Raw genomic sequence first — 20,000 nt, forward strand, 5'->3', positions numbered from 1 at the left:
GCCTGCAGCACCCTAGGGACGTGGCGGGCCTCACCACCCTATACAAGGTGCAGGAGCAACGGACACCCCACCTGCAGGAACTCCGCTTGCCACCACGCCGCACTGAGGTGCTCACTAGAGCTGTTTCCACGGCACCCTTGGCCTTTGGTACTCCACGGTCTCACTCCACCCACCACCAAAGACAGTTCAAGCAAAAGTATGTGCAGTGGTGGAACAAATTTCTGGTCTCGGACAAGTGCCCGGACGACCTTAGTGTTGCAGCGTGCGGAGGTCAGAGATTCAGTGTTAGTGAACCAGTGGTTTAATGAAATGCGTGACAGTGACACGTGCGTTGATATTAAAAGCTCGGCCAATGAGTGACAATGACACGTCAACAGAGTATAGCAGTGGTTAGGCCTCCTGTGCGACTGTGACGCTTTGATATGTGGTAGAGGCTCGGCCTCACGAGTGACGGTGACACTTATAAAGTAAATATAAGATCTTAACTTAGACAGTTGGGTGGGTTTTTGGATAGGGGATACCCAAAATATCACCTTTAACCAGTACAATCCCCAACATGAAATATGGTGTATTATGTATTAGAGAGAGAGAGAGAGAGAGAGAGAGAGAGAGAGAGAGAGAGAGAGAGAGAGAGAGAGAGAGAGAGAGAGAGAGAGAGAGAGAGAGAGAGAGAGAGAGAGAGAGAGAGAGAGAGAGAGAGAGAGAGAGAGAGAGAGAGAGAGAGAGAGAGAGAGAGAGAGAGAGAGAGAGAGAGAGAGAGAGAGAGAGAGAGAGACAAACAGACAGACAGACAGACAGGCAAACAGACAGACAGACAGGCAAACAGACAGACAGACAGGCAAACAGACAGACAGACAGGCAAACAGACAGACAGACAGACAAACAGACATACAGACAGACAGATAGAGAGCTAACACTTACTTGGTCAGTCTCAAATTCTCAAGTAGTTCCCCGTTGTCCCCGTACAGTGTGACATCCAGATGGCCCTGCACGAACACCTCTGCCTCCTTGGGGTGCGATGTGTCCACGATCACCTGGTAGTGGTAATCTGGGAAGGAGAGGATGAAGTAAGACTCTCAAGATACCGGAACACGAAAAATCTTGTGGGTTAAGAGGAAAGGGGAAGAAAAATAGATATAGATAGAAGAGAGAGTATTGGAAGGAAAACGGGTAGATTAAAATTAAGAGTATTGGATGAGGAAAAATAATGGAAGTCTGTAAGGATAAGCATCTCAAGATACCAGGACACAAAAAAAATATTGAATACTATGAGGAAAGAGCGAGAAAAAGATATAGGCAGAAGAGATAGAGTATTGCGAAGAAAAGAAAATAATGGGTGTCAGTAAAGGAGAGAAAAGAATTAGTGTATTATAAAAGAAGAACAAGAAAAGTCATATGTAGCGGGAGAAAGAGAAGAGCAAAAGATAATTAGAGCCGCAGCAACTAAAAATAATGAAAAAGAAAAGGTAGAAAGGTAAAAAAAATAAAATAACATTGTACAAGTCACGACGAGAGAGAGAGAGAGAGAGAGAGAGAGAGAGAGAGAGAGAGAGAGAGAGAGAGAGAGAGAGAGAGAGAGAGAGAGAGAGAGAGAGAGAGAGAGAGAGAGAGAGAGAGAGAGAGAGAGAGAGAGAGAGAGAGAGAGAGAGAGAGAGAGAGAGAGAGAGAGAGAGAGAGAGAGAGAGAGAGAGATTATTAATACTGACAGTTTTTTTTACGTAAGAGGGACATTGGCTAAGGGCAACAAAAATCCAATAAAAAAAAAAGCCCACCGAGATGCCAGTCCCAGAAAAGGGTCCAAAAATTGAAGAATAAGTGTCCCTGAAACCTCCCTCTTGAAGGAATTCAAGTCATACAGAAGCAGGCAGGGAGTTCCAGAATTTACCAGAGAAAGAGATGAATGATTTAGAATACTAGTTAACTCTTGAATTAGAGAGTGGAGAGAATAGGGGTGAGAGAAAGAAGAAAGTCTTGTGCAGCGAGGCAAAGTTATTGGAGATATTTTTGACTAGATGACAGAAGTCACGAGGGGAGTTAGATCTTGAAAGTTTTTGACACTTTCTATTAACTAAGGAGTTTTTGGCTAGTTGGAGACCAGACTTGGCATGGTTCTGGGCAGAAATATAAAGCGCATGAGATTCTGGTGATGGAAGGCTTAAGTACCTCTCTGCCATCTCTCTGTCATGAATAGCACGAGAACAAGCTGTGTTAAACCAAGGTTTGGAATGTTTAGGTCTAGAAAAAGAGTGAGTAATGTACGCCTCCATGCCAGTCACTATCACCTCTGTTATGCGATCGGCAAACAAAGACGGGTCTCTGACACGGAACCAGTAGTCATACCAAGGAAAATCAGCAAAATACCTCCTCAGGTCCCCCCAACTACCAGAGGCAAAATGCCAGAGGCACCTTCGCTTAGAGGGATCCTGAGGAGGGATTGGAGCGATAGGATAAGATACAGATATGAGATTGTGATCGGAGGAGCCAAACGGAGAAGAGAGGGTGACAGCATAAGCAGAAGGATTAGAGGTCAGGAAAAGGTCAAGAATATTGGGCGTGTCTCCAAGACGGTCAGGAATACGAGTACGGTGTTGCACCAGTTGCTCTAAGTCATGGAGGATAGGAAAGTTGAAGGCTAGTTCACCAGGATGGTCAGCGAAGGGAGAGGAAAGCCAAAGCTGGTGGTGAACATTGAAGTCTCCAAGAAAGGAGATCTCTGCAAAAGGGAAGAGGGTCAGAATGTGCTCCACTTTGGAAGTTAAGTAGTCAAAGAATTTCTTATAGTCAGAGGAGTTAAGTGAGAGGTATACAGCACAGATAAATTTAGTTTGAGAGTGACTGTAGTCGTAGATAGATGGAAAACTCGGAAGATTCATGAACGTGGGCACGCCAACAGGTTAAGTCATTGCGCACATAAACGCAACACTCCAGCTTTGGATCGAAAATGAGGATAGAGAAAGTAGGAGGGAACAGAAAAGGTGCTACTGTCAGTTGCCTCAGACATCTGAGTTTCAGTGAGGAAAAGAAGGTGAGGTTTAGAAGAGGAGAGGTGGTGTTCTACAGATTGAAAATTAGATCTTAGACCACGAATGTTACAGAAGTTAATGAAGAAAAAGTTGAGGGAGGTGGTGTCAAGACACTTAGGGGTCGTTATCAGAAGAGCAGTCCGACCTGGAGGCATATGTTGTCCCCTCTCCGGATGGGGACTCCGAGGCTGGTGTAGGAGTTACCATGATAATTTTGAATTTTTGAGCGAAAGGTGTGTGTGTTATTAGGTGCTTGTAGTTTTGTGTGGAGGAAGAGGGCAGGCTGTGACTGTCCCCATGTGTTGTGAGACACAAAGGGAAACGTTCAGTGAGGTCACAGCTGGGTTTAATGATAAGTTCACAGCATCCCCTGATATAGTGCTTTAGACCTCACTGGGAGTTATTACAATAATTTTTTATTATTGTTGTTAGGTTATTATCATTAGTGTTATGGGGTTAGGTTTTAAGATAGGGAGCACTCATCATAATATCTTTAAACCCATAAAAGATCCTCTGTATCTTTAAAAACGAGTATCAGTAGAGAGAGAGAGAGAGAGAGAGAGAGAGAGAGAGAGAGAGAGAGAGAGAGAGAGAGAGAGAGAGAGAGAGAGAGAGAGAGAGAGAGAGAGAGACTCAGGAGTGTTTTAAAGATAATGAAAAAATAAGGATCAGAAAGGAAGCGAGAGAGAGAAAAGAAAGAGAGAGAGAGAGAGAGAGAGAGAGAGAGAGAGAGAGAGAGAGAGAGAGAGAGAGAGAGAGAGAGAGAGAGAGAGAGAGAGAGAGAGAGAGAGAGAGAGAGAGAGAGAGAGAGAGAGAGAGAGAGAGAGAGAGAGAGAGAGAGAGATTTACTCATAAAAATTATAAGTTAAGAACTACTATGTATTACCATTAAATCATTAATATTAATATGGATATAGAGGAAACACACACACACACACACACACACACACACACACACACACACACACACACACACACACACACACACACACACACTCAAACACACACAAGGAAAGCGAGGGAAATGATGAAAATAATGTAAAGTAAAATATCTTAGCGTGAATTTTCTCAGTCCCAGAAAATATTTAGATCCTCCGAAAAAAAAAAAAAAAGTTAAACACGAGGAAGAAAATGAATTACTAGCAACAGTGGAGGAATAATTGATGTTAATCTGCGGAGATGGAAAAATATTATGCATAGAGAACCCAGAAAAATTGTCTTCCACTGAGATAAACACCACGGGTCATAAAAAGCTGCCAGCCTTACAGAAAACACAGGCGTTAAAAGAAGGTACGGCATAAAAGTGTTATAAGAAATTGTTACAAAAATGAGTTATGGGAAATGGAAACAGCATAGAAACCAAAAACAACAGAAAATTAAAATGTAACAGAAGCATTACAGAAAGCTGAAATAGAACAGAAAATTGAAGAATAACACAAAGCAAAATTGTAACAGAGAGAAAGTGCGTAACAGAAAACAGAATTGTGCCACAAAACAAAAGTTTAACAACAGAACCATTACGAAAATACAGAAACAAGAGAAATCAGGAGCGTCTCTGACACGGAAGCAGTAGTCATTCCATGGAAAATCAGAAAAATACTTTCTCAGGTCGCCCCCAGTTAACAGAGTCAAAACGACAGAGGCACCTCCGCTTTGGGGAATCCTGAGGAGGGATTGGAATGATAGGACAAGATACAGATATGAGGTTATGATCGGAGGACCGACCCCAACGGAGAAGATAGGGTGACAACATAAGCGGAAGGGTTAGAAGTTAGGAAAAAATCAAGAATGTTGGTCGTATCTTCAAGACGGTCAGGAATGCGAGTAGGGTGTTGCACCAGTTGCTTTTAGGAAACGTTTAAGAAACATTCTCCACAGCTGAATTGATGAGTAGATAAATCGATGGTTAAATGGATGAGTGGAAAGATGGATGGATAGATGAACGGATGAATGGATTCATAGATGTGAATGGATGGATGCATGGAAAAGTTGATGGATGGATGAATGGATGGATGAATGAGTGGATAGATGGTCTGGACAGAAAATATTGTTTCCAAACTGATTCCCAAATGTTTCTCGAATATTTCGCAAATGTTTCCTAAATGTTTTTCATGCTTCTCAAATGTTTGCAAACAGATTGCAAACATTTACAAACAATGTTTTCTGGTGAGGATGTGGCCTTATAATGTTATGGAGCTTAATAACAAGGGAATTAGAAACACTAAAATGTGAATTCTAACGGAAAAACAATGGCAAAAGGAAATGATGCATGTTAAGAAAATTTACGAAAATTATCAGCTATTAAAGAACAATGAAAAAAAACTTTTTTTGCAAGAATACTTCCTGAATTAAGTTAATGAAATGGTCTTGTGAAATAACGTAATGAAATATGTAGGAATTTGTCATGACTAGAAAAAATACTCATGAGTAAACTATTAAAGGATTCATGCAGAAAAACGAATCGTTGTTAGGAAAAGTAATTAACTATGCAAGAAGAGAATGACTTAAAGTAATGAGACAAAATACTTTAGTGTGATAAAAAAAAAAAAAAGTAAATAGATAAGGTTTCAAAGAAAAATCCGTTCCTTTTCATGAAAAAAAATATCAAACTAAATAGGAAGGAACGAAATTAAATAATGAAGAGAGGGAACAATGTGCTTTTAACATAAGTGTACGTAAGAGCGTGTTGTGTTTAAGGCAGGCAGGAAAGAGATGGTAGACAACGTGAGTGAATTTGAATTAGTGATGGTGAACAATGCCTGGTTGCAGCTGTAATCACTCATAAGTCAGTGGACCTGAGTGATGCAAGCCATATTAAATGAGTGACAAGGTTGTCATCTGTCATCAGTCGATAACTAGATCTGGATTGCATCACTCAGCTACATCACTTACTAGATTGTGTTTGCAGCATTCACACACACAAAGTAAGCTATTTAAAAAGAATACAGGAAATAAGGATTTTCAAAAATAGATAGAGTAAGAGATCAATCGAATGCATTACCAAAAGTGGCGTGTGTGTGTGTGTGTGTGTGTGTGTGTGTGTGTGTGTGTGTGTGTGTGTGTGTGTGTGTGCACGTGCGCGCGCGCCTCTACAAACAGTGCATATAAATTCCAGAAAAGTAATTCCGTACCGAAGGACTGGATATTTCGATCTTTTTTTTTTTTTATTTATTTATTTATTTATTTTCATGTAGGAGGAACACCGGCCAAGGACAACAAAAATTCTGGTCCCCGAAAAGGGTCCGAAGAGGTAGTCAAAAATTGAAAGATAAGTGTCTTGAAACCTCCCTCTTGAAGGAATTCAAGTCATAGGAAGGTGGAAATACAGAAGCAGGCAAGGAGTTCCAGAGTTTACCAGAGAAGGGGATGAATGACTGAGAAATTGGTTAACTCTTGCATTAGAGACATGGACAGAATAGGGGTGAGAGAAAGAAGAGAGTCTTGTGCGGCGAGGCCGCGGGAGAACATAAGAACATAAGAACATATGAAATAAGGGAAGCTGCAGGAAGCCAACAGGCTTACACGTGGCAGTCCCTGTATGAAATATACCTACCAATTTCCACCTATCATCCCCATCCATAAATCCGTCTAATCTTCTCTTAAAGCTCCCTAATGTCTTAGCACTAACAACTTGATTACTGAGTCCGTTCCATTCATCTACCACTCTATTTGAGAACCAATTTCATCCTATCTCTTTCTTAAACCTAAATTTTTCAAGCTCGAAACCCGTTGTTTCTTGTTCTGTCCTGGTTACTGATCCTAAGAATTTTGCTTACGTCCCCCTTGCTATAACCCCCTGTACTACTTAAAGACTTCTATCAGGTCCCCTCTTAACCTACGTCTCTCTAAAGAATGTAAATTTAATGGCTTCAGTCTCGCCTCGTAAGGAATACTCCTCATGTCCTGTATCCTGTTAGTCATTCTCCTTTGTACTGATTCTAATAGACCTATATCCTTCTTGTAATGTGGAGACCAGAACTGCACAGCGTAGACTAGATGAGGTCTGATCAGCGCCAAATATAACTTTAGTATTACTTCAGACCTTCTACTTTTAACACTCCTAAAAATTAATCCTAATACCATATTTGCCCTGTTTCTGGCCTCTATGAATTGCTTTCCTAGACGGAGTTCAGAGCTAACTATAACTCCTTAATCTTTTTCGTACCTTGAACTTGCCAGAGTTTCGTTGTTTATTGTGTACCTACTGTGTGGGTTTCCTTTACCTACGCTAAGTACTTTGCATTTGTTGATATTAAACAGAATTTGCCATCTGTCCTTTCATTCATTCATCCTATCTAAATTTGCCTGTAAGGCGATGTCATCCGATTCTGAGCTAATTAATCTACCTTACATCACTATTAATTCCACTATCCAAGTCATTGGATATTAAAAATAGCAATGGTCCTAATACTGATCCTTGTGGCACCCCACTAATTACATGATCCCACTCGGATTTAGAGCCGTTTATTACAACTCTCTGTTGCCTGTCGCTTAGCCATGACCTTATCCAGCCTAACACCTTCCCATCTATCCCGTGTCCCCTAACCTTTCTCAGGAGCCTCTGATGGGGTACCTTGTCAAACGCTTTACTAAAGTCTAGATATAAGATCTCATAACTATTACCATTATCTGTTGCTTCGTACACTTTACCATTAAAACTTAACAAGTTCGTCAGGCAAGACTTCCCCTACGTGAAGCCATGCTGTACTGATTTATCAAGTTATGTTTGTCTAAATGCTCCCCAATGTTCCTCGCTTTTATTGACTCCTTTATTTTATCTACAACAGAAGTTAAGTTGACAGGTCTATAATTAGACGTTAAGGTTTTATCTCCTTTCTTAAGTACTGTACTTTCAGTACTACATTAGCCTTCCTCCACATTACTGGTACCTCACCTGGCTCAAGTGATTTCCTAAAGACAGAAACTAAAGGCTCACTAATAACCTCTTTGCATTCCTTAAGTACTCTGGTATATATTTCATCTGGTCCTGTGAGAAATTTATCTACGAAATATTTATACAACTCGTCTACATTTACTTCACCTAATCCTCTCATCTCGACCCCTTCCACCCTCTCCACTCCCTTACCTACTCGCCTCGACCGCATCTCTCCTATCTCAGCATGACCTGACCCTCCAACATACTCACACATATCTCCCCCTCTCTCCCTCCTCCGACCCTTCCGGACACTTCTTCCTTCCTCTTGCCCTACACCCTCACACCTCATCTCACCTCTCTCGTCCTGCCTTACCTCTCGCAACTCCGTCCCGGACATGACCTCACCCTGCGTCCGTTTCCAGTCAAATCCTTTGAGGTACCTTTTTAATTCCTGCAAATCTGCTTTCCTAAAGTCAAGTATTTTACTAGTGTTTTTTGCTTCTAAAAGTTTCCTCCCATTTTAATTTGTACCTAATTTCCCAATGGTCACTTTTATCTTGCTGTCCTCCAACCTCTACCTGTGTGACTGCTTCCTCCCTGTTAGTTAGAATCAAATCTAAAATATTGTTACCCCTTGTGGGTTCTACGATTACCTGTTTTGAAAAATTATCCTGAATTACCTCAAGAAATTCCTCTGCTTCCCTGTTACCCACCATCAGTCTCCAATCGATATTCCCAAAATTAAAATCTACCACACATACCTAACTGTACCTGCCTGCTCTATTTATTTCCTGCAATAGTGATTTCCTTTGTACTGTCCGATGGCCTGTACACTAATCCTAGTACTACTGACTGTGATCATTCCTTAATATCTATCCATATCGACTCTGTTCCGCTATCTTTTTTAATTCTACTGTTAATACAACACTGTAATGTGTCCCTAACGTATAACGCGACGCCTCCTCCTCCCCTGTTTTCCCTGTCTTAATAGAATAGTGTATAATCATCTATCTTAACCTCTGGATCAAATACTTTTCTTGACATATCTAACCAAGTTTCTGTTAAAGCAATGATATCAAGGTTCTCTACACATGCCATTCCTCTAAGCAAAACTATTTTATTCAAAATACTTCTACAGTTTGTGTAGTAAACACTTAAGCTATTTCTCACCTTTTCTGAGCTAGTTACCTTTCTAGATTTAACTAATTTGTCCTTCATTTTGATCTCACAACCCCTTCCTCCCTCTTGTCTAACGAAAAATCTCTGGAGTGCAGTTACCTCCCGCTCGAGTGTTCCGGCCAAAACCCGAAAACCCTGGCGTGATAAATGTACTCCATCCCTGGGGTACAAGGTTTCCCTATCATAGAAGAGGTCCCAGTTGTCGATGAACGTCCATCCATTGCTCTTACAATGATTCGGGAGCATGCGATTCAATGTAATGACCCTGGACAGCCACCCAGCACCAACTCCCCTCCGCGGCAAGACACCGCATACCACAGGGATCCCTCCCTTATCCGTAATCCTATCTAAAGCCTGCCTAAAACTCCCAAACAGCTCCTCACTCTTAACCTTACCAAGATCATTCCCTCCCCCACTGAGAGAAACAATGGGCTTGGTCCAATCATCTTCCAAGCACATGTCTAGCCTATAAGCTACCTGCCCTATTCCAGTACCTGGCAAACACAGCCTCGACCTATGCTTCCTATCTCTGGCACAAAACACACTAAGTGCCTAACCTGACTATCACCAAGCACAAGCATTCTACCTTGGGGTAGGGTAACTGCGTCTGCCCCCTCCTTCTCCTTGTCTCCTTCCTCCAGGTGCACCTCCCCCTCCGTCCCTCCCTCCAACACACGGAAGGGGTTCCTCGCCTCCACGCAAGGCGCCTTGAGGACCTTCAGCCTCTTGGCGCCCCTGCACATAACTGAGCACTGCTCCTCCGTCGCCTTATAGGTAAGGTGACGGTGGGGCACGATTCCTCCACAAGTGCTGAGATCCTCTCATGAAATTCAGCCTGCACCTCCGAGATCTTTCGGTGGAACTCATTCTCCACCTCTGAGGCCTTCGCAACGAAGGACTCAAGAACAGGAGAACTAACACAACCAGACAACTCAGAAACACAAGGCGCCATGTCTACACGAGCCAGTGATAGTGTCAGGTCACTGATTACTAAACACGTCCGTTCACTAGGAACCCTGACCTTAGACTGAGGAGGGAAAGCATGCAGATAGCAAGATCAGAAGAGCAGTTAGCATGAAAATAGCGGTCGAAGATAGCAAGAGATGCAACAATGAAACTGAAGACAGTCAGTTAGAGGAGAGGAATTGATGAGACGAAAAGATTCTGATTCCACTCTGTCTAGAAGATCAGTATGAGTGAACCCCCCCCAAGACATGTGAAGCATACTCCATACATGGACGGATAAGGCCCTTGTACAGAGTTAGTAGCTGAGGTGGGGATGAGAAAAACTGGCAGAGACGTCTCAGAACGCCTAACTTCATAAAAGTTGTTTTAGCTAGAGATGAAATGTGACGTTCCTAGTTTAAATTACAAGAAAAGGACGGACCAAGGATGTTCAATGTAGAAGAGAGAGACAGTTGAATATCATTGAAGAAGGAGAGATAGTTGTTTGGGAAGTTGTGTTGAGCTGATAGATGGAAGAATTGAGTTTTTGAGGGATTGAAGAATACCAAGTTTGCTCTGCCCCAATCAGAAATTTTAGAGAGATCAGAAATTAGGCGTTCTGTGGCTTCCCTGCGTGATATGTTTACTTCCTGTAGGGTTGGACGTCTATGTAAAGACGTAGAAAAGTGCAGGGTGGTATCATCAGCGTAGGAGTGGATAGGACAAGAAGTTTAGTTTAGAAGATCATTGATGTATAATAGGAAAAGAGTGAGTAACAGAACAGAACCTGACGAACACTGCTGTTAATAGATTTAGGAGAAGAACAGTGACCGTCTACCACAGCAGCAATAGAACGGTCAAAAAGGAAACTAGATAAGTTATTGAGAGAAAGATAGAAGCCGTAGGAGGGTTGCTTAGAAATCAAAGCTTTGTGCCAGACTCTATCAAAAGCTTTTGATTCGTCAAAGGCAACAGCAAAAATTTCACCAAAACCTCTAAAAGAGGATGACCAAGACTCAGTAAGGAAAACCGGAAGATCACCAGTAGAGCGGCCATCCACAGAACTCATATTGGCGACCAGATAAAAGGTTGTGAAGTGATAGATGTTTAATAATCTTCCTGTTGAGGATAGATTAAAAAAGTTTAGACAGGCAGGAAACTAAAGCAATAGGTAGGACGGTAGTTTGAGGGATTAGAGCGGTCACCCTTTTTTTAGGAACAGGCTGAATGTAGACAAACTTCCAGCAAGAAGAAATGGTAGATGTTAACAGACAGAGTTGAAAGAGTTTGACTAGGCAAGATGCAAGCACGGGGTCGCAGTTTCGGAGGACAATAGGAGGGACCTTATCAGGTCCATAAGCCTTCCGAGGGTTTAGGCCAGCGAGGGCATGGAAAACATTGCGAAGAATGAAGTAGTCAGAGGGTAGAGGAAAGGAAGGAAGAACCCCTGCATTGTCCAAGGTAGAGTGTTTAACAAAGGTTTGAGTGAAGAGTTCAGCTTTAGAGATAGATGTGATAGCAGTGGTGCCTTCGGTTTAAAATAAAGGAGGGAAAGAAGAAGGACTAAATTTATTTTAGATGTTTTTGGCTAGATGCCAGAAGTCACGACCGGAGCTAGATCTTGAAAGATTTTTAAACTTTCTATTAATGAAGGAGTTTTTGGCTAGTTGGAGAACAGATATGGCATGGTTCCAGGCAGAAATATAAAGTGCATGAGATTCTGGTGATGGAAGTCTTAAGTACCTTTTGTGGGCCACCTCTCTATCATGTATAGCACAAGAACAGGCTGTACCAAACCAAGGTTTGGATGGTTTAGGTTGAGAGAAAGAGTGAGGAATGTACGCCTCCATGCCAGGCATTATCATCTCCGTTATGCACTCGGCAAACAAAGAAATGTCTCTGACAAAGAAGCTGTGATTATTCCAAGGAAAATCAGCAAAATACCTCCTCAGGTCCCCCCAACGAGCAGAGGCAAAACGCCAGAGGCACTTAGGCAGATCCTGAGGAGGGATTGGAGCGATAGGACAAGATACAGATATGAGATTGTGATTAGAGGAGCCAAACGGAGAAGAAAAGGTAACAGCATAAGCAGAAGGATTAGAGGTTAGGAAAAGGTCAAGAATGTTGGGCGTATCTCCAAGATGGTCAGGAATACGAATAGGGTGTTACACCAATTCCTCTAGGTCAAGGAGGATAGCAAAGTTGAAGGCTAGTTCTCCAGGATTGTCAGTGAACATTGAAGTCTCCAAGAATGGAGATCTGCAAAAGGGAAGAGAGTCACAATGTGCTCCACTTTGGAAGTTAAGTAGTCAAAGAATTTCTTATAGTCAGAGGAGTTAGATGAGAGGTATACAGTACAGATAAATTTAGTTTGGGAGTGACTCAGTAGTCGTAGCCAGATAATGGAAAACTCGGAAGATTCAAGAGCAGGGGCACGAGACTAGGTTAAGTAGTTGCGTACATAAACGCATCATCCAGCTTTGGATTAAAAAATGAGGATAGAGAAAGTAGTAGGGAACAGAAAAGGGGCTACTGTCAGCCACCTCAGACACCTGTGTTTCAGTGAGGAAAAGAAAATGAGGTTTAGTGGAGGAGAGGTGGTGTTCTTCAAATTGAAAATTAGATCTAAGACCGCGAATGTTGTAGAAGTTAATGAAGAAAAAGTTGAGGGGGTGGGAGGGGGTGTCAAGACACTTAGGGCCGATACCAGAAGAGCAGTCCGACTTGGGGACATTTTTGGTCCCCTCCCCAGACAGGGACTCTGAGGCTGGAGTTGAGGAGTCGTCATGATAATTTTGAATTTTGAGTGAAGGATGTGTGAGTGTGTAATTATGGTATGACCATTTTGAATTGAGCGTTTAGGCGTTGTCCTTTCCTGGGATTCCCCGGCTTGTGGCCCTGCCAAACCTTGTACTGGTCCATTATGAGATTAGACCATATGTGTCACTGATAACCTCTCTCTCTCTCTCTCTCTCTCTCTCTCTCTCTCTCTCTCTCTCTCTCTCTCTCTCTCTCTCTCTCTCTCTCTCTCTCTCTTTGCATATACAATCTACAATTTATGAAAATCTATTTCTATCAGAGATCTATATTTGCCTATGAGTCATTAGAAATTGGGAAAAAAAAAAATGTCCTACCTTTCGATCAGTCAATCTGGCTCTCTCTCTCTCTCTCTCTCTCTCTCTCTCTCTCTCTCTCTCTCTCTCTCTCTCTCTCTCTCTCTCTCTCTCTCTCTCTCTCTCTCTATTTTAAATGTGATAGGTTTCCTTTTATATATATTTCCCTTAAACTATGATGTTATATTTTCATTATTTAGTTACGACTTATTCCACATCACCATCGAGGAAAATGTCAAGGCACGTTGGTGCCTTTCACTGTTCAGGCAACAGCTCTTTTTCTCGGCTGCGGAGGTGACAAGAGCGAGCGGGAAGGGTAGCTTCCATCCTGGCTGGCGGCGCGAGAGGAAGTGACCATGGATTAACACGGTCACTCTGACCGTGTTAATATATATATATATATATATATATATATATATATATATATATATATATATATATATATATATATATATATATATATATATATATATATATATATATATATATATATATATATATATATATATATATATATATATATATATATATATATATATATATATATATATATATATATATATATATATATATATATATATTAACATGGTCATATATTACATATGACATATATTGTACTACCTTGCCATTTTTACAGCATCACGGTGTATATAGACTACAACACCATTTAATTTTGAGGTAGGAAGTACCTGACATGAGGTGTGTCTTAGTATAAGTGTGGCAGAACCGCAGGCTGGGGAATCCGCATAAAGGACAACGCCTAAATGCTCATTTTATAATGGTCAGACCATAGATGCTTGTAGTTTTTTTGTGAAGGAAGAGAGTTGTCTTTAAAGGGCAGGCTGTGACTGCCCCCTTGTATTATGTGACACAAAGGGAAACGTTCAGTGAGATCACAGCTGGATTTAATGATAAGTTCACATCACCCCGTGATCCAGTGCTGTAGACCTCACTGGGAGTAATTATTGTGTCGGCAGGTACCTACTGCCTCCTCCTTCTCAATCCTGTTAAAATATAAACAGACAAATACATAAGAGCAAATACACAGACACTAGCAGACTCACAGCAGTAGGGGGACTTGGCATCCGTGTCAAGGTACAGCCGGACACTCTCCCGCTGTGGGCTGCTGTACTCCACCGCCCTCATGCCCATGTAGGCGCACTTTGAGTTGTCCTCCCCGCAAGAAGCACAGCGGCCCTGACAGCAATGATTCATCGATTGAATAGCGAACACAATGGAGAGGAGGGAGAGGGGACGAGGGAAAGGGTAAGTATATGCAACAACAACAACAACAACAACAACAACAACTAATACAACAACAAATACAACGACTACGACGATAACGATAACAATAACTAATAAAACAACAAATACAACGACGACGACGACGACGGTGACAACAACAACAATAACAACAACAACAACAACAACAACACCAACAACAAAGAAAAATATAAAAAAAATAAATAAATATAGCGAGGAGAAAAAGAGAAATAAATCATATATATATACCAGACAACACATATCTTCAAAAGAAACAATGAAATAAAACAACACAAAAGTCGCTTGATGGTGAAAGTAAAATTTCATTAAAAGAAAAAGAAAAAATCAAATGTTCTTTACAGCTCACGGAGAAAGCCAACCATAACAAAGTTCATCGCGTTGATATTATTTATTATATTCTATTAGATAATGTTAGATGCGACATAATTTGGACTTGTTGTGTTGGATTGTGTGAAACTAGATTTTAAGAAAAATTAATCTTATTGATGAATCTCACTACGTATAATTATAGAATGGATCGCATAACACTATTTTTTTTTTTTTTTTAGATTTTTAGACTAAATTCTAACAAATAAACAGAATAGACAGAAGTTAAAGGATACTTGACAAATGGTGATCGCTGTGAAATTAGGTTCAGTTTGAAATGGTAGGAAGGTCCTAGAAGCTTTGACCCAGGAAGGATACCTGTGATGAAGAAGGAGAATTTTAATTCCTTTACTAACAGTTACAGATAGTCGTCAATGTAAGCTTTAATCTAAATACCAAAACATTCATCAATAAATTCATTTAATTACAAAAACAAAGATTTATATCCCCAAATTTCTGCCTGCGTTACATCTCCGACAGCAAGCCAAAAAGAACACGACCAGCGACCGCTACAAGACCTCAGAACATGTAACACACTCCTATCAACATAATTTCGAAAGGGAAATATAATGTTTTGGTTTCAGTATCAGTATACATATGATTTATATTCTTGCTATACTAGAAAGGACATCGGGTTTGGATAATACGTTTTCAGTTCAGTCTAAGCTTCCTTCCGCAACCAAGACAAAGACTTGGTGTTTCGCACGTGTAGGAGATGATGGCGCATCTTTTATTTATCTATTTCTTTTTTTTTATTTTAGTGAGTACTATCATAGACTGGACGTGCCATTAATTGAGACCCGCGAGTTTTTAGTGGGCTGAGTTGAAATCGCAGGTTCTTTGTCATATTGCTCAAACTTATTGCAAAAAATAGTTAAATAAATACATTTTTTTTTATTTTAAAAATGGTATTGATCATTTTACCTTCCACTGATAAATAAAACTTCATCATGCCTAGGTAAATATAGATTACATATGAAGAACATACTTTTAATATTTCTTGCACTTTTATTGCAATTAATGGCATATAATTTTAACTAAGCCAAGTAATCATGTTGCTCCGAAAAAAAATAAATAAATAATAATAATAACAATACCTACCCCTTACATCGTTATAGCAGTATAGCGCTATAGGAGTGAGCTGGTAACGGATGTAAGGGGTAGTTATTATTATTATTTTTTTTTTTTTTTTTGAGCGATATGGTTACTTGGCTTAGTTAAAATTATATGCCATTAATTGCAATAAAAGTGCAAAAAATATTAAAAGTATGTTCTTCATATGCAATTTATATTTACCTAAGCATAATGAAGTTTTATTTATTAGTGGAAGGTAAAATGATCAGTACCTTTTTTTTAATTAATTTATTTATTTTTATTTTTTTATTTATTTATTTTATTTATTTTTTTTTTTTTTTGCAATAAGTTTGAGCAATATGACAAAGAACCTGCGATTTCAGCTCAGCCCACTAAAAACTCGCGGATCTCAATTACTGTCACGTCCAGTCTGTAATAGTACTCACTAAAAAAAAAAAAAAAAAAGAAATAGATGAATAAAAAATGCGCCATCATCTCCTACATGTCCTTTCTAGTATAGCAAGAACATAAATCATATGTATACTGATAATGAAACTAAAACATTATATTTCCCTTTCGAAATTATGTTGATAGGAATGTGCTACATGTTCTGAGGTCTTGTAGCGGTCGCTGGTCGTGTTCTTTTTGGCTTGCTGTCGGAGATGTAACGCAGGCAGAAATTTGGGGATATAAATCTTTGTTTTTGTAAACAAATTAAATGAATTTATTGATTAATGTTTTGGTATTTAGATTAAAGCTTACACTGACGACTATCTGTAACTGTTAGTAAAGGACAGCTAGTTTTTTTTTTTTTTTTATGTAAGAGGTCCACGGGCCAAGGGCAACTAAGATTTAAAAAAAAAAAAGATCCACTTGAATCCCAGCTCCCAGAGCAATGCCAAAACATAATTATCAAATAGCAAGGTTACTTGAAATCTTCCTCTTGAAAGAGTTCAAGTCAAAAAAAGGAGGAAATACAGTAGATTTCGCTTCCTTTATATAACTAGGGTATATTGAAATAATAATAAAAAAATAGTAAATAAAGCTCCAAATAACATTTTCTGCCTTCAGAACTCGTAAAATATCCATATAATAAAATACCCGTACAAAAATTTTTAAATAACCGTATATAGATATATAAGTAGTTTCTTACAAAAACTGAAAAGCAGGCGCAATCTGGCATTTCCACTGAGAGCAGACTAATTAACCACGGATGGGGGAGGTGAGGTGAGACATGGGGGGTGTGGTGAGTGACCCAGTTGAAGAAGTGATGGGTGAGGCTAGATCACGACGAAGGATGATTGGAGTAGGGACTAGAGAAGGAGTGAAAGGTTGGGAGGGGGGAGATGGGAAAGAGTAATGCTGGTGAGTTCGTTTGAATATTTCGTAAATGAATTCTATCCAGGCCAGTTAGGAAATATTCTATATAGAACAATAAAATCTACGAAGAATGGCCATAAATGGAAGACCGCTAGGTAGGTTAAAACTATATAGGACTTTCACATCCTGGGTGAGCAAAAGGCAAAACTGTACCTTAGTTACGAAGCTGAGGCGCCTTGATACATCCTTTCTCTATATCAGCTTCTGCTACATTTGCAGTCTTAGATCTAATTTCCAATTTATGGAACATCATCTCATTTCCTCCTAGTCTCACGGTTTATTCTTCACTGAAACCAAGTGTATGAAATCACTGACACAAGATCCCTTCCTGTTCCCTTTTACTTTTTCTGTTCTTAATTTCACTCCAAAAGTGGTTGTCTGTGAAACATTATAATTTGCTCTCGTGCCCGCGCTCTTATTTCCAGAGTTTTTCATCGTCTGGCTAAGACTTTATTGTCATTATTATGTAAAATTTGTTGACTGTTTGGCTTCCAGATTGCAGTACATTTTTTGCCTTCCTGAAATCTCCATTATTGAAGAATTCAGTATTCACCACCAACTTTTGGATATCATCTTTCACTGACAAACCTGAGGGACAAGCCTTCAATTTTGCTATTTTACATGACCTAGAGTAGTTAGTACAGCACACTACCAGTATTCCTAATTGTCTTGGAGATGCACCCATCATACTTGACCTTTTCCTAATCTTAAACGCTTCAGCTTTTGTCAAACTGTCCACTCAGTTGGGCTCCATCTATCACAATCTTATTTTCAATTCCTTTCCTATAGCTCCAGTAAGGAAAAAAAGACATGAAAAAGTGGAGTCATCGATGTAGTTGATAGGGCAATGAGTTTTCTTTACTAGATCACTGATGATCAATAGGAAGGTAGTGGGTGACAGGACAGAACCCTAAGAAACAACATTGTTAATAGACATAGGAGAAGAACAGTGACCATTTACCACAGCACTAAGGAAACTTGAGAAAAGGTTACAGAAAGGATAGAAGCCGTGGCTGGATACTTTGGAAATCAAGGCTAGTTCACAGCAACCATCTATGCCGCAGTATATGAAATCTTCTTAGGAGTAATTACTACTTCGGAAAGCTGTCAATTCTCTCCTATGTTTTCTCTCTCTCTCTCTCTCTCTCTCTCTCTCTCTCTCTCTCTCTCTCTCTCTCTCTCTCTGGCATAGAGACATGCATTCCACATGCTTTCTTCAACATCATAGCCCTTAACCTTTTGTCCAGCTTAGCATGTTCTCATGCTGACCAGAATAAGGATGAATTACTTTTCCATTTCCTGAAACTCATGTCATATATTTCTACCGAAAATCATGCTAAATCTTTTCACAACTTGCTAAAAATTCTTTCATCAATGAAAATGTCAAAATCTGCCCAGTTCATCTTTTCATGACTTCTGACATCTAGCCAAAAGCATCAACAATATTTTTTGTTCATCTCCCTCCCATCTCTACTTCATCCTGATGGGTCCATGTACTGCCATCTCTATCTCTGAAGATGTTAGTAAAAGTCTCTCAGACTTTTACTAACAATTAAACACTGTCAAACTCATGGCTATTTTTTTCTCCCTCGTCTTTCTCCCAGCCATATCAAACATAAATTTTTTTTTTTCTAATGATGTTTTCCATGCCTCTCTATCCTTAATCTTTATGAAGTATCTTTATAACTGTGCTTCCGTGCTCACGTCTAGCTTTGCCAAGCTTTTCTGTTTACACATGTCTTGGATATTGACATATATGTTATCCATTCTTCCTTTGTAGTAAACTGGATTGTTCTACTGCTGAGTTCCATTACGTTTATGTTTGGGAATAAAGTGCCACTTCTCCCCATTTAGTTCGTTTCTGATTTTACTGAATTATAAAGAGAATGACAAGTAAAGATAACTCCCTTTATCGTGGATTCAAAGTTGTCTTATACTATACTGCTTTCTACAATCTTTTTTTTTTTTGTCCTTACAACCAAATTTTTCTAGTTTCTAAAACCAGACATTTTTTTTAATGCTGCATCGAATTTCCGTCCCTTTGTACTGCACTAATAATCTGAAAGCCGTAACGTGACCCATAAGACTTTCCTTGCGTACCACCTCAGGCAATTATTTATTATTTTCCTCAGGTACTTGGCTTTCCTTCCTTTCTGTGAATATGAATGAAGTGACAAGATTTTTTTACTTACCTATTATTTTCCAGCGAGTTTAGGTACAGAGAGAGAGAGAGAGAGAGAGAGAGAGAGAGAGAGAGAGAGAGAGAGAGAGAGAGAGAGAGAGAGAGAGAGAGAGAGAGAGAGAGAGAGAGAGAGAGAGAGAGAGAGAGAGAGAGAGAGGGGGGGGAGGAGGGAAGGAAAAAAAGGAATGAGCGAGTGATAGGTGGGATGGTTAAGACTAAGGAGAGATCGAAGGTTCAGAGAATGTGAAAAAGGGTACGAGAGAAAAACTTATGGAGGAGACATGGAAATACAGAAGAGAGGAAGACTACACAGCATCGAGAAGCATACAAAAGGCAAATTAAGCGTCGACAAGAAAGAGAAAACTAGAAAATGACGAGAGAGCAAGAAAGGAAGGAATGATAAAGGACGAGCAGTGATATTAGGATTGCGATGGCAGAAAAGCATTGACATAATCATGAAAAAGAGCCAGCCCGCGATAGCTTATTACGTGTTGAGAGTAACATTATTATCTCTCTCTCTCTCTCTCTCTCTCTCTCTCTCTCTCTCTCTCTCTCTCTCTCTCTCTCTCTCTCTCTCT

At 40.0% G+C, this 20,000-nt stretch overlaps 1 protein-coding gene across 2 annotated transcripts in view; it reads right to left on the reverse strand.

Moving 5' to 3' along the window:
- LOC135113210 (pancreatic triacylglycerol lipase-like) overlaps positions 1-20,000 on the reverse strand; it is a 78,355-nt gene that overhangs the window by 11,448 nt on the left and 46,907 nt on the right. For both annotated transcript variants that reach the window (XM_064028351.1, XM_064028350.1), the window contains exons 6-7: positions 14,201-14,333; positions 922-1,048 (exon numbers count right to left, since the gene is read on the reverse strand). In XM_064028351.1, the coding sequence (XP_063884421.1) occupies positions 922-1,048; positions 14,201-14,333 (260 nt within the window). The remainder of the gene's footprint in view (positions 1-921; positions 1,049-14,200; positions 14,334-20,000) is intronic.

The sequence above is a fragment of the Scylla paramamosain genome, chromosome 25 (assembly GCF_035594125.1).
Source record: "Scylla paramamosain isolate STU-SP2022 chromosome 25, ASM3559412v1, whole genome shotgun sequence".
NCBI lineage: Eukaryota > Metazoa > Arthropoda > Malacostraca > Decapoda > Portunidae > Scylla > Scylla paramamosain.